General features: G+C 48.9%; 1 protein-coding gene across 1 annotated transcript in view; it reads left to right on the top strand.

The window, feature by feature from the left end:
* GSG1L (GSG1 like) overlaps positions 1 to 15,868 on the top strand; it is a 254,812-nt gene that overhangs the window by 218,428 nt on the left and 20,516 nt on the right. The window contains exon 5 of the mRNA XM_060406221.1: positions 8,101 to 8,268. Within this exon, the coding sequence (XP_060262204.1) occupies positions 8,101 to 8,268 (168 nt within the window). The remainder of the gene's footprint in view (positions 1 to 8,100; positions 8,269 to 15,868) is intronic.

Raw genomic sequence — 15,868 nt, 5'->3', positions numbered from 1 at the left:
TCCTCAGTGACCAGGTACAGTCTTTCCACTGAGCAGGGCCTGGGGTAGGTTTCAAGGTGGCATCCGAGTGTCTCTGAATCCGGTCCCCTAGTGTCCCTCCCATGACCCACCCCGGTAGCTCCCAGAGGACAGAGAGTACACTGACAGCCACCCCCACTGCCCGCCCCCCATCAGTGCCACAGTGTCCACTCTGTCCTTGTCTCCAAAAACCAGGTCAACCACCCACGTGCCTCACAGTACCAGTCCAGCCACGTAAGCTGCAAACTCCAGCGGGCATTCCACCCTCGAGGTTTTCAGCCTGTGCCTAGCATGTGGGTCTGGGAGCCTTGAGGTTTGGGCAGTGGGGAAGTTGAAGACTCACAGATGCAGCCCTGAGCCCCTCACCCACATCAAAACCAGAACACGGGCTTCTACGGTGGTCTAGTGGTTAAAAATCTGCCTGCCAATGCAGGGGTCACAGGTTATACCCCTGGTCTGGGAAGATTGCACAGGCCTGAAGCAACTATTGCCTGTGCTCCAAAACTACTGAACCCACGTGCTACAACCACTGAGGCCCACGGGCCTAGAGCCTGTGCTCTGCAACAAGGGAAACCACCACAATGGGAAGTCCGTGCACCACAATGAACAGTAACCCTGCTCACTGCAACTAGAGAAAGCTGTGCACAGCAACAAAGACCCAGTGCAGCCAAAAATAAATAAAACCAAAAGAAACAAAAAACCGTCCTGCGGCTCCACCCTACTTGTGCCAAGTTTAGGTTTTCCCTTACCGGACTGTAATAAGGCACCCACATCCAGCTGGACTGGCACCAGAGTAGAGAGCTGTGGTTTTCACCCTGCTTGACTCTAACAAGCCCCAGGCACCTCTGAGTGTCTATAGAGGTCACATGGGGAGCTCGGACTCCCTCCCAATAGGCAGTAACAAGGTGCCCCTCCCCATCCCTGCTGAGGTGGTGTCAGAGGAGAAGTCCTGGAGAGTCAGGGTTGTCACCGCTGCTGGGGATGATGAAGTCATTTCTTCCCCTGTGGTATCAAGTGGAGGGAAACTGGGGAGCCATAATGAGTCACTCCTACCCTTCCTAACCAGAATGGTAGCTGCAGAGGCTTCAGGGGGTCAGAACTAATCACCCCTGCCCAGCAGTAACCAGGAACCTTTCCGCCGTGAATGTCAGTGGTGGCCCAGTGGGAAGCCTTGACTTCTACTCCTACCTGGCAGTTACAAGGCAGTGTTCCCTCTTCCTTTGTCAGAATGGTATCAGAGGAAGTCAGCTAAAGCAGAAGGTTTAAACAAGATCCAGAGTCTCATAAAAAAAAAAAAAAAACCCAAATCTCAAGGTTGCCACTAAAAATCACTGACCATGTGAAAGCCTGGGAAAATCTCAACCTGAAAGTAAAAATGTACTCCATAGATCCCAATACTGAGATAACAGAGGTGTTACAATTATCTAAGAAAGATTCTAAAATAATTATTATTAACATGCTTCAGCAGGCACCCTTGAAACAAATGAAAAAAAAATAGAAAGTCTTAGGAAAGAACTAGAAGATGTAATAAAGAAATGAGTGGAATTTTTAAAACTCAAAAACACAATAACTGAAATAAAAAACTTAGTGGGTGGGCACAACAGTAGGCTGGAGAAGACAGAGGAAAGAATCAGTGAACTTGAAGACAGAAGTTACCCAATGTGAACAACAGAGAAAACAGACTTTTAAAAAATGAACAGAGCCTCAAGGATCTCTGGGACTGTAGCAGAGGATCTGACATTGAACTGCCAAAAGGGAAGAGGCACGGGCGTGCTGAAAAAGTACTCAGAGAAATAACGGCTGGAAAATTCTCCAATTTTGTAAAAGGTATAAACCTACAGAGTCACACTGAGTGGATAGCCAAACAGGATAAACTCAGGATAAGCTTGTCAATGAATATCGTAGATAAGCTGGTTTTAAAAAAACTAAAGTCAAAGAAAAAAAATATTGAAAGCAGCAAGAGTGAAACAGTACCTTAACTGTGCTTTGACGTGCTCGACTCTTTGTGACCCCATGGACTGTAGCCTACTAGGCTCCTCTGCCCATGGAATTTTCCAGGCAAGAATACTGGAGTGGATTGCCACTGTCTGCTATAGGGGATCTTCCCGGCCCAGGAATTGAACCTGTGGCTCTTATGTCTCCTGCACTGGCATGTGGATTCTTCACCACCAGCGCCACCTGGGAAGCCCTTCTTAACTGTATGTGCTCAGTTGCTTAAGTCGTGTCTGACTCTTTGCGATGCTATGGCCTGTCGCCCGCCAGGCTGCTCTGTCCGTGGGGATCCTCCAGGCAAGAGTACTGGAGTGATTTGCCATGTCCTTCTCCAGGGGATCTTCCCAACCCAGGAATTGAACCCACATCTTTTTACACCTCCTGAATTGGCAGGCAAGTTCTTTACCACTAGCATCACCTGGGAAGCCCTTAACCATGGGGAAAACCAACTTAAACAGGGAGTTTTGCATCAGAAACAATGGAGCTAGAAAGAAGTGACATGATGTTTCAAGTGCTGAAAGAAAAAAACCATCAATTTAGAATTCCGTTTCTAGCAAAAATATCTTTTAGGAAAGGGAAGGAGGAATCAAAATATTCTCAGATGGAGGAAAACTAAGAAAAGTTGTTGGCAGACCTATCCTGAAAGAATGGCCAAAAAAAGTTCTCTAAATAGAAAAAAAAATTAAGAAGAAATCTTGGAACATTAGGAATAAAAGAACATTTTTACTTTTCCTCTTGAGTTTTCTGTCATGCATAATGATTGAAGCAAAAATTACAACATGGCCTGATGTAGTTCTAAATTACTCAGAGGAAATATTTAAGGCAATTATATTATTAATGGGAGAAGATTAAGGGGCATAAAGGGAAAACAACATGATCGTATCAATCAATGCAGAAAATTTTTTGACAAAATTCAACATCCATTCATGATTTTTTTAAAACTTGCAGAAAGCTAGGAATAGAGAGAAACTACTTCAACTTGATAAAGAGCATCTACAAACAGCTACAGCTCACATTATACTTAATGTTGAAAGACTGAATGCTTTCTCCCCAAGACTGTAAACACCACTGTTGCTCAGCATAGTGCTGGAAGTTCTTGCAAGTGTCATGAAAAGTAAACAAAAGGCTGCTGCTGCTGCTACTAGGTCACTTCAGTTGTGTTCAACTCTGTGCAACCCCATAGATGGCAGCCCACCAGGTTCCTCCATCCATGGGATTTTCCAGAGAGTGAAAAGGAAGAAATAAACTATGCCTATTTGCAGATGACATGATTGTCTATGTAGAAAAATCTAAGAAATCTATGCCTCCCCAAAATGCCTAGACCTAATAAATGAGTTCAGTTTGGTGTCGGGATACAATGTGAAAAATAGAAAAAAAATTACTTTTTCTGTAAGCTAGCAAAAACAGTTGGACAACAAAAGTAAAAAATGCAATACCCTGGACACTTCAAAAAGTGAAAGTCATGAAACATCTACAGGATTTGCATGCCCCAAACCACAAAATGCTAATGAAAGAAATCAAAGAAGATCTAAACAAGTGGGGAGATATACTATGTTCGTGGTAAAGACGTTGATTCTCAAGTTGGTATAAAAATCTCAGCAATATTTCATGTAGGTTTAGACAAGATAATTCTAAAATTTGGTAGGAAAGGCAAAAGAACTGGGAGGGCTAAAACAATTTTGAGAGAGAAGAAGAAAGTGGAAGGAGTCAGTCTATCCAGTTTCAAGACTTACTGTTGAGCTACAGTAACCCAGACTGTGTAGCATTGGTGGAAGGATAGGCACACAGATCAATGGAACAAAATAAGGAACCCAGAAACAGACCCACACAAATATGGCCAACTGATTTTTGACAAAGGTGTAAATCCATTCAGTGGAACAGGAAATAACTTTTTCAACAAATGGTACTGGAGCTATTTGATAGTCATAGGCAAAAAAAAAAAAAAAATCAATCTTTATCTATTCCTTACCTTATATAAAAAGTAACTCAAAATAGATCACAGTCCTCAATATAAAATGTAAAACTATAAAATTTTTAGAAAAAAATATGAGAAAAATCTTTGGGATTTAGACCTGGCAAAGAGTTTTTAGACTTGACATCAAAAGCATCAAAGGAAAAATTGATAAAATGGATTTCATCAAAATTAAACACTTTTCCTCTGTGAAAAAAATCTTGTTAAGAGGTTGAGAAGATAAGCTACAGACTGAAAGAAACTTTTGGAAACCACATATTTGACAAAGAACCGGTATCTAGGGTATAGAAAAACACTCAAAACTCAACAGTAAATAACAGCAGCAAAACAATCCAATTAGAAAGTGGGCAAAAAAAAAAAAGTGAACAGCCATTTCACCAAAGAGGACACACAGATGGCAAATAAGCAAATGAAAAGATGTTCAACACCATTAGCCATTAGGGAAATGCAAATGAAAGCCACAATGAGATATTTCTACATGTCTCTCAGAATAGCTAACATTAATAAATAGTGACAACACTAAAAGCTGGTGAGGGTGTGCAACAACTCATACATTGCTCTAGGAATGCTGTTCAGCAGTATAAAGGAACACATGCTTAATACTCACAACTTGGATGAATCTCCAGAGAATTATGCTGAGCAAAAAAAGGCAATCCCAAACATACATATTGTATGGTTCCATGAATATAACATTCTTGATGAGTGGTTGCTGGTGGTTGGGAAGCACGTGGGTGTGGCTGTAAAAATGGCAACTGGAGGGATCACTGTGGTGATGGATGAAAACTTTTTGTGTCTTAATTGTATCAATTTCAGTATCCTGCCTGATACTATATTTGTAAGTTATTTCCAACCAGTCCATTCTAAAGGAGATCAGTCCTGGGTGTTCTTTGGAAGGACTGATGCTAAAGCTGAAACTCTGATACTTTGGCCACCGCATGCGAAGAGTTGACTCACTGGAAAAGACCCTGATGCTGGGAGGGATTGGGGGCAGGAGGAAAAGGAGATGACAGAGGATGAGATGGCTGGATGGCATCACCGACTCGATGGACGTGAGTTTGAGTGAACTCCGGGAGTTAGTGATGGACAGGGAGGCCTGGCGTGCTGCGATTCATGGGGTTGCGAAGAGTCGGACACAACTGAGTGACTGAACTGAACTGAACTGAACTGAGCCATGGGTGGCTCAGATGGTAAAGATTCTGCCTGCAATGCAGGAGATGCAGGTTTAATCCTTGGGCTGGGAAGATTCCCTTGGAGGAGGAAATGACAACCCACTCCAGTACTCTTGCCTGGAGAATCCGATGGTCAGAGGAGCCTGGCAGGCTACAGGCCATGGAACCACAAAGAGTTGGACATGACTGAGCAACTAACACTTTCACTTTTTCACTTTTGCCATTGGGGGAAACTGGTTAGAGTGCACAGGGCTCTCTCTGAATTATTTCTTACAATTGCATATGAATTTATGATAATCTCAAAATAAAACATTTAATTAAAAAACAAAGGATGAAAAATAATAGATAAAAAGACACAAGAGAAGTACAGGGTGTTTTGAGGACTGTGGTGAAATTAAATAGGCATTATGTGGTAGAACAGGGCTTCACTGATGGCTCAGTGGTCAAGAATCGCCTGCGAATGCAGGAGGCTCGGATTTGATCCCTGGCTCGGGAAGATTCCCTGGAGAAGGAAATGGCAACCCACTCCAGTATTCTTGCCTGAGAAATTCCATGGACAGAGGAACTGGGCAGACTACAGTCCATGGGGTCGCAAAAGAGCCAGACATGACTTAGTGACTAAATGACAACATGTGATATTAACAGAATTCTATGCTGCACCTCGGTCAGGTCATCACAGTTGAGAGTTAGACGTCTTCAGTTAAGATCCCTGGTTATAAAGACTAGAAAATCACTTCTTAAGGAACTTATGCAAAAGAAGGGAATTTATAGAAAGTAATTGTATAAGAACTTTTGTTGCCAATGACAGAAACCCAATTCAAACTGGCTTGAGGGGGGAAAAAATCCAAAAAAGGAATTTGGGCTCCTACAATATAATTGCAAGTCCAGGAATAATGGCTTCGAAGATCTAGCTCCTTTTTGTGGCTCTGCTTCCTTCTGAGTCAGCTTCATCCTCAGCCTGAGGGGTGGGGCCTTATGGACTCCAGCAGCTCCTGACTGAAATCTCACCAGCATGATACCCCAGGAAAAAAGGTGAACCCTGTTTTCCAATAGCATAAGCAAAAGTCCTGGGGTTGAGCCTCAATAGGCTGACTTGAGTGTTCCAGGCTTGTCCCTGAATTACTGTGGCCAGAGGGAAATGAACTCATTGGCCGGGCCTGGGTCATGCAGGGACCCCTGAAGGTTGGGGGTGAGGCCAGCCCCACACAAATTACATCGCCAAAGAGGAGGGGAGTCATGGTCCCTTTACAGAATGGGTGCTGGTCAGGCCAAACCGGCAGACTCATGGAATCCCAGAAAGAGCCTACTTCTTCATTCTCCATCCTCAAGCTTGGGTGTCCATCACTCTAGTTCAAACAGACATCCCAGATTAGACTGGAACCTTCAGATTCATTGCTCAGAAGAGAGTATCTGATTGGACCAATGTTGGTCAGATGTTCAGCTCTGCTTCAGTCATCTAAGAACAGTAGGGTGCGGTCACTTACTGGGTCCTTTGATGGACAGGATAGGTCTTAAAGGGGCCAGATGGATACTCCAAAGCTGCCTTTTATAGATCCACAGAGTTTCTGGAGGATCTAAATTAGTTCCTGATGAAAGAATAGGGCAATCTACTAAAGCAGGGCTCCCTGACTTCCCGGATCTAATGCTTGATGATCTGAGGTAGAGCTGATATAATAATACAAATAAAGTGTACAATAAATGTAATGTTCTTGAATCATCCCCAAACCATTCCTCCCACCCCCAGTTGGTGGAAAAATTGTCTTCCATGAAACTGGTCCCTGGTGCCAAGAAGACTGGGGACTGCTGTTAACTAAACAGTTTGGCAATAAGGAGAATATGATGATGGGGGTGGGGGGTGGTCCCTGAGAAAAAGGCTGAATCCTCAGGTTCCACCTTGTTTTCCTTCTGGGCACTCCGAGGCTGACAAGAAGAGCAGTGGGTGTGGGAGGTGGACTGCACTGACCTTCAGGAAGGCAGGGGTGGTCATGTTGAGACACCATGGTGGCAGGCAAAAGGGGAGGCTGGAGGCCCTGAGACAGTGCAGGCTTGGAAGCAACCAAACTGAGCCCTTGACATGGAGGAAATCAGTTATTAGGGAAGAGACTGGGGACTAGGGACTGGAAGCCACACCAGGTGTGCCTGGAGCAAGGAGGGTACCCCATCCTTGTTCTGTATATTACTGCGTGGTCTTGATCAGAGGAATCAGGCAGGAAGCCATGTCTGGAATGGGCAGGGGGTGCAGAGAAGCCCAGCCCCCTCGCCAGCTGACTCTCCTAGCTCCACACCCCGCTCCCTTTCTTTCCAGATGTGGATAGGACAGGTTCTCCGGCTTTGGTTGGCTCGACATCCGCATCCGATGAACGCAGCCAAGAATCCCCAGCTGTGCACAGAGGGAAGTGTGAGTCAAGAGCCTTCATCTAACAGAGAAAGAACTTGGAAAGCAAGACAGCTAGGATGGGTAGTCAGGATGTTGATAATAGGGATGACAGCGAGGGGGGCAACCCTTTCTTGAGGGCCTCCTATTTCCAGACCCTGTTCTAAGACACTTCCAGTGCATCCTCTCCGTGAATCCTTGCAGCAGCCCTGTGGCGTGGCACTCTATAGGGTACCACTGTGTGGAATGCTTCCTACTGCCCCTTGTCCCAATACCTTAGCACACGCTCTTCCGTCTTCCTGGAATGCTGTTTCCCCAGCAAACTCTCACTCATCCACCGAGACCCAGTGCAAGCGTGGTTGTGTTCTGGTCACTTTCCCTGATGCCAGCCTGTGGGTGGAATGACTCTTGCCTCCCACCAATGAACCCTGTCATGTCTGAATCACAATGTCCAGACAGCCAGACCAGGAGCGGGGACCAAGGCCTACCTCTCTCAGGGCTGGATGTCTGGCGGGTGTGGTCCCCTGTCCCCTGCCCACCCTGACTGCGGCGTCTCTCTCCTCGTCTCTCGGCAGCCTGGCGTGGGGTTCGTTCACCTGCTGCATGGCAGCCTCTGTCACCACGCTCAACTCCTACACCAAGACGGTCATTGAGTTCCGGCACAAGCGCAAGGTCTTTGAGCAGGGCTACCGGGAGGAGCCGACCTTCATAGACCCTGAGGCCATCAAGTACTTCCGGGAGAGGTCAGTGCACATGGGGTCACCTCTGGCCACCGCTGGGAATTGGAAGCCCAAGACCCAGCCTCAGTGGCCACAGGGCTCCAGTTGAAAAACTTGAGTGGTTGGACAGAAGTGTTCCAAGGGGTCATGGGGTGGAAGGGGCAGGCCGGGTGAGGCAGAGTTTGGACTCCACTGAGTTGAAATTTCTGGGGTGTTTTAATATTTTATGGGGCATGAGGTTGCCTTGGTCTGATGTGATCAGAGCTTGAGAAACTAAGAAGGGAATCAAGTTTGAGTATTTGCCCTGGCTCCATGATTTTTGGAACCAAGGTAGGGTCACAGAGATGCTGAACTAAGGTTTCCTTCTTGGGCTCTGTCATAGCACTGAGTGAAAAAAGCACTCAGCATGAGATTGGTGATGACTGCCCCAAGGGAAGGGCTCCTCAAAGCCAGGGACCACATCTGACCACCTGCATCCTTATAGACCAGCTGGGAAGAGAGGAGGTGACAGTGGATGGTGGGTGGATGTATGGCTGGCTGGATGACTGGGTGGATGGATGATGGAAGGATATACAGATGTATGTGTGTATGTATGGATGGGTAGATGGTTGGATGGAAATATAGGTATATGAATGGATGGATGCTGGATGGTTGGATGGATGATGGATGAATGGATGCTGGATGGATGGATGATGGATGGATGCTTGATGGATGAGAGGAAGAACAGGCAAGTCGTTATCATATTTCCTGGGACAGCTCCTTAATAAACTACCTGTACCCAAGTCTTTATCACAGTCTGCTTCAGGGGTGCTGATTGGACATGCACTAAAGATTTTCAGTGGCAGAGAACGGAATTTCTCAGGACCGATGACAGTCTGAGGAGGAAAAGAGGGAGGGAGGGAGACTGTGAAGCTGGGCAGCGCCGAGGAGTCAGACTCCCCGTGGGGCACATGGAAGGGTTTCAAGCCAAGAAGTCTCAGGGTGCGGGCCACACAGGGACGGTGCTCTGACTGCTACAGACCCCTTCACCTCTCCTTTGCCACCTGAGCCTCCTTTCTGTCTCTGAACACGGCAAGTTCATCCCCACCTCAGGGCCTTTGCACCTGCCGTGTCCCTGCCTGGACTCCTCACTGGCTGGCTCACCAAGGTCTCAGCTCAGATGTTACCTGCTCAGCGTGGCCTTCCTTAGTCACTTAGTCTAAACTGCACACACACACCCATACACCCTGTCCTAGTCCCTCTTTATCCCATTGCTGTTTTTTCATAGCACCTACATAACCTGACATTATTCTGTTTGTTTATCAGGAAGATCCCCTGGAGAAGGGAATGGCTACCCACTCCAGTATTCTTGCCTGGAGAATTCCATGGACAGAGGAGCCTGGCGGGGCTACAGTTCATGGGGTTGCAAAGAGTCGGACACAACTGAGTGACTCACACATACACATCGGTGTAATAGTTTGTAGACCATGAGGTCTGGAGGGTTCTGCTATCTTCTTTCCCACTATATTCTGAGCACCAAGTACTGGACCAGGTACCTAATAGGTGCTCATTTAACATCTGGGGGTTAGTTTGATGTGTGCGTGTGTAATTGACCAGCTTCTCTTTGGAGACCTCAGCCTGCCTGCCTGGTACTCTTTCAGCCTAAGCCCCACCATCATCGGGCAGATACAGCACCTTGTTCCTATATCAAAGTCCCAGGTCACGTGTCCAGGTCCAGGCCAATTGGTTGTCCCCAGGGAGCCCAGGACAGGTTGGCACACAGGCCCGCCTTACCATGGCTGTGTACAGAGTGCGTCTGCTAGGAAGGTGGGGGTGACTGGCAGAGCACGGGACTCATAGTAGAGACTCAGGAATGTTTACAGCAGCCACATAAGCAGCCTGGTGTTGAAAGTGGCCCTGTTATTATTGCCTCTGCTGTCACCTCGGCGGTGGGAGAGCCCGGGGCATCCGTAGAGGCCCTCATTTTGCTGAGGTGGAAGACAGGACCTCTATGCACCTCATGAACAAGAAGCTGCCGTTTGCTGGTCCGTCATAGCTCAGGCCCCAACGACGTGGGAGAAGATAAATGCTTCCCAGCATATGTGCGGAATATCACTTTACACGTTCATAACTTGAACATTATGCAGAGGTTCATCAAATTTTATTTTCCTTCCTCTCCAAGGAGAACATTTCAGCTTAGCTGGGCTGTTCACTTCTTTTTTTTGGTGGCTTCCCTACAAAGCGCTCAGAGCACACAGACAGATGTCTGCTCAGATCTGCAAGGGGCCCGGCTGCAGGGCTGAACTCCTGCAGGGGCCAGAGTGCTTGAGACCAAAACCAGGGACACGCGAGAAGAGATCCTTGACCCCACCTGCCCATGTTTCTCAATCTCTGGGCCACAAGGGGTGGCTGTGGGAAGAACAGGGGTTTGGGAGTCCCCTAACCTGAATTTTCCTGATCTGTTGCCTGAGTGCTGTGTGACTTGGGGCAAGTCCCTGAGCCTTTCTGGGCTGGCTTCCTCTCAACCACAGTAAGAGAGAGCCCAGAGCTCTCAGCATCTCAGGAAGCTTCCAATTGGATGGCCCAGGAAAGGTAGCTAGCACAATGTGTGGCTTAGGAGGGCATTTCATCTGTGGTTCCTGTCCCTTCTGCTACTGATACAAAGTATAAAACTCGGCAATGACGAGCTTAGGACAGTGTGGTAGACACTGGGTATCTAATAATCACGTTAATAACCACAGCAAACGGGTGGGTGAGGTGTCAGGTAGGCTGTGAATATAGAAGAGGGGTGTGGGGCCAGAGACGTCTGGGAGAGGGTGCAGGTTTTCTCAGATGATGCCCCCCACCCCTGCCATTCCTGCCATCGGGAGAGGAGCCGCTGACTAAGGACAAGATGGGATCCTGCAGGGGTTGTTGGGGCAGAAGGGCCTGGATTGCTGCCCCTCCACCACCATCACACCCCATCCTTGTCCTGTTGGATTTTTCTTTGCAGGAGCAGAGGTGTGATTGGGCAGATTCTAAACTGGTTTTCAGAGTTTCGCAATGTAGTGGTGTGTGGAAGCAAGGTATGGGCGTGTGTGCACGTGTGTGTGTAGTGGCCAGTGTGTCCCCGTGTGCTGGGCTTGTCAGAGAGGCTGAACCTGCACGCCCTGACTCTGAGCAGCCTATGCCAACTCTGAGAAACATCTGGGATTAAACCCTCCCAGCCTCACCCTGCCTGTCGTCCCCAAGGAGGGCGGCTTAATGGGGCCTCCCAGGGGAGGGGAGGAAGCTGCAGGGTGAAAAGTTAAATGTTTGCAGATCGGGGCTTTCCTGAATGCTTGATGTTCAGATCAGGTTTAACAGCATGGGAAGGAAATGAGACCCTGTTGGATTGGACTCCAGAGGGAATTCAACTGAGCAAACTTCAGCTTCCTTGGGGAAGCTGCAGTGGGTGGGTTCAGTTCAGTCAGTTCAGTTCAGTCGCTTAGTTGTGTTTGACTCTTTGTGACCCCATGCGCTGCAGCACGCCAGGCTTCCCTGTCCAGCACCAACTCCTGGAGCTCACTCACACTCATGTCCATTGAGTTGGTAATACCATCCAACCATCTCATCCTCTGTCGTCCCCTTCTCCTCCCACCTTCAATCTTTCCCAGCATCAGGGTTTTTTCAAATGAGTCAGTTTTTCTCATCGAGTGGCCAAAATATTGGAGCTTCAGTGTCAGCATCAGACCTTCCGATGAACATTCAGGACTGATTTCCTTTAGGATGGACTGGTTGGATTTCCTTGCAGTCCAAGGGATTCAAGAGTGGATGGGTGGGAGCGAGCAGAAGCCTGGGGCTTCAGGGAAGGCAGCTTCTCCCCGCTGTCCCCACGCCGCCCAGCCCCAGGATCAGATCTCCCAGTCATTCCCTTGCCCCTTGCTCTGAGGCACAGCAGGCACTCGTCCCAGTCTCCAAATTTCCAAGTTCATTCGTTTACTGGCCTCCTCCCGCGCGTGCGCAAACCGCAGGAGCAGGGCGCTTTCTTGGCTCTCGCTCTGTCCCTGACACCTGGAACCACAGGGGCTCAACAAGTTATTAACTCTCCGTAATAATTATATTGTTAATTATAGTGATGCTGTTCCCCCTCCCCGCCCCCCCGCCTCCCCGTTCAAGGGCCTTGCCTGTACACTCTCACTCAACCCTGTGGAAGACACGAGGAAATAAACCCAGGCTGGAATAAACCCTGCAATTTATTAGCTGAGGGTCCCCAGGTGAATCACGTCACCTTGGAGACCTCCAGCCTCTAACATCACCTGCCCGGCCACCTGGCTCTGGTCTGCGGAGCTTAGCAAAACACCCTCCTGGGTGCGGCTATGGGGTCTCCTGGAGGTCACTCCAGGTGGGGAGCTTGGTACCACCCTGGGGGAGGCAGAGGATAGAAAAGCCTTCACAGGTGAGGTCTCAAACCAAATTTCTGTTTATTTTTATCACTTCTTATTATTATTTAGTCTACTTGTGAGATCTTAGTCTCCCGACCAGGGGCTGAACCCAAACCACCTGCATTGAGAGCACAAAGTCCCAACCACTGGGTCACCAGTGAAGACGTCTCAGACCAAGTGTTTAAAGGCGTGGCCAGCACTCCTGGCCAGGCGGATGTGGGGTGGGGGCGCATGCTTCCAGGCAGAGGCAACAGTATGACCAAAGGCCAGACAGGCAACAAACAAGGGTATTTAGGAAAATGTAAGCAGTTTGGTGTGATTTGAGAGTGGGGAGCTGGTGGGAGTCGGGCCTGGGTGACTCATCTCTCTCACCCTCCTACAGTGTTTGGGGTGGGGCTCTGGCCCAGGGGCAGATTAGATGTTACTGGGGTGAGAAGGTGGCATGGGGACCCTCCCCAAACCTCCTTCCTGGGTGCCAGGCCTCATGGGGCTTCCTACCTGGGGAAGCAGGTGGACATAAATCGTTGTTCACGGCAGAGGGCCACCCCCTCTTTACCCATCCCTGGGGCCAGTGCAGAAAGGGCCATTCCTTGCTGGTTCTGCTCCGGCTCCTGTACACAGGGAAACTTTTCGAAGGGCTGGTCTCCACCTCCTTACCTCCCACTCATTGCTCGACCGAGCTGCTCCCCACCCCCGTCTCTGCAGAAAGAGCTTCCAGCTGCCCGGAGAATGGGCATACCCCCTCCCTCCTGCCCACCCTCTCCAGGCTTCCACCAGCCACTCTTCCAGGCGCTGGGTGCCCTCTCCCACCCTCCTCCCTGTTCCTTTAGATGGTGATGCTCCCAAGTTCAGTTCTAGGCCCTCTTTTGACATTGGCCTTTGTGATCACGCACGCACCAGGACGTATGAGTGCTTGGGCCCCTGCAGACCCCCGGCCCCATATCCAGCTGCCTCTTTAGTGTTTCCACTCTGAATTCCCAAAGGCCTCAAAAATCAACATGGTGGGACTTCCCTGGTGGTCCAGTGGTTAAGACTCTGCACTCCCAATGCAGGGCACGTGGGTTCAATCCCTGGTCGGGGAACTAAGATCCCACATGCCTCATGGCATTGCTAAAAAATGATAAACATAGCCAGGACCCATTTAAGATGGTCTCCCCCAAACTGGGTCCTGTTTCACGTCCCTCTCCTTTGCTTCTCTATGTCCTGCCTGAGTAAGCAGACATCTGCACATCTTACCCTTCATATCCGGACACCCCATATCCAGTGCTTTCCCCTGTGGGTGGGCCACTTCTCTCCATCTCCACTCCCGCCATCCTCATCCAGGGCGGCAGCTCTCACCTACTGGAGGGCACTTTGCCCCTGGCATCTGTCTTCCCCCAGCAACCAAAGTCTCTTCTCTCTGCCGGTGCGATCAGGGTGCCCCCACCCTCATCTGTCTGCTGAAACACCCCAGTGCCTCCCCAGAGCCCCAGGACAAAGGCCCAGCTCCTGTGGTAACTTACAAGCCTCGCCATGGATCGGGCCCCACCCCTCCCTGCTTCAGCCTCCACTCCGCTGGAAGTTCCCCAGACAGGTCATTCCTCTGCTTCTGTTGTAGCCTCAGGACAGCTCTTCACATGGGGTGCCCCCCTTCTTTGCCTTGTCGATTCTGGGCCTGCAGATCTTACTTCAAGCATCAACCTTAAAAAAAAAATTTTTTTTTAAAATCTTTTGGCCATGCTAAAAGTGGTATTTTAGTTGCCTTACCAGGGGTTGAACCCGCATCCCCTGCATTGGAAGTGAAGTGAAGTGAAGTCGTTCAGTCATGTCCAACTCTTAGTGACCCTATGGACTGCAGCCTACCAGGCTCCTCCATCCATGGGATTTTCCAGGCAAGCGTACTGGAGTGGGGTGCCATTGCCTTCTGGACTGCCAGGGAAGTCCCTTAAGCATCCATTCTGCACTGGATGGAATCCCCCATCCATTCTCTTTCAGCACTGGCCACGTGTGCACAGGGCAAGGATGCAGGTCCACTTCCTTTTAAATTCCCGGCTTGGATGGAGAGGGTGACAGAGGGCAGAAGGGCAGGGGCCTTTGGGGCAGGTCACTAGCCAGTCTGTTGGCCAAGGCGACCTTCACCCTCTGGGAGCTGCCACTGGATTTGCTTGCCCGTCCTTTTCCCCCATTGCTGCCGCCATGCTGAGCGGACCCCGCTCAGATGCACCCACCTCTGGGACTGCCGACCTGGTCTCTCTCATTGTCCCCAAGGCTGGGCTGAGGAAGGCGCTTTGGAGATAAGTCAGGTCTAGAGGTTTCCATGTTGTCGGGGGCCCTTGAAGCTCTTGAAGGCAGGGCTGGGGGTGTGGGGTGGGGGCCCCATTAATGCTAGTGATTGTTTTTCTGAGTAATAATTTGTAGCCCATGCAGTTCCGAAAATAATCTCAAGGTGCTAATATCTTGAGGTCTCTTTTTAAAACCCAATTTCAGAGAAATGGGAGGTAAAACTGTCAACTGCACACAAAGATCAGGGGAGGGTTGCTGGCACTGTGGATATTTATCTTCCCTGTATTTTCCGAATGTTCTGTATCATGAGCTTGCTTACAAAATGGCAAGAGAAAAAGAAAAAACCAGAGAGAGGCTCTTTAAAAAAAATCCATTTATTTCCCCCTGCCTAGGAATGGCACTTCTGCTGGGATGTTATAGAATATTAATCTCCTATGCGTGGTCATTTATTTGCCAAATTTTCTTTTAATTTCATCCTTCATCCCATCATCAGTCCTCGTTTAAAAATCATTGTGTTCTTTGTCCCCTGCGACTGTTTCTTAGCCATTTAGCCTCTGAGACGTGTCCAATCATAGCTCCCTCTTCCTCGTCTTTTCCCACTCTCGATGCTTGAATATTACTTCTCAGTAATGCCTCACACCTTATTTGTCTTTACTGGGGTCTTTTGATGCCACTGTTTAGTCTCAAGAGGAGCGAGATGCCCAGAAATTGGAGAAGGCTCTGTGGAAATTTCTGGGCTCTCCCTAGATTCACCTGATAACCAACCCTTCGTGCAAGGAAAGCAAAGGGCACAGTGTGGGCCTTGAGCTGGGAACAGCCTTGCAGGACAGCTGCTTCCTGACCTCCACATCCTCTCTAAGTATCAGCCCAGTGGAGAGAAATGCGAGGCGGGGAGGCTCCGGGGGGGCTCCTGCCCGACCATCACTACTGCCAGTGCTTTTGGTGATTCCCATTTGCAGCTGGAACTCTGGGGAGGGCCT

Source organism: Ovis aries, chromosome 24, assembly GCF_016772045.2.
Source record: "Ovis aries strain OAR_USU_Benz2616 breed Rambouillet chromosome 24, ARS-UI_Ramb_v3.0, whole genome shotgun sequence".
In the NCBI taxonomy this organism is placed as follows: Eukaryota; Metazoa; Chordata; class Mammalia; order Artiodactyla; family Bovidae; genus Ovis; species Ovis aries.
This window is presented reverse-complemented; position numbering and strand designations above follow the sequence as displayed.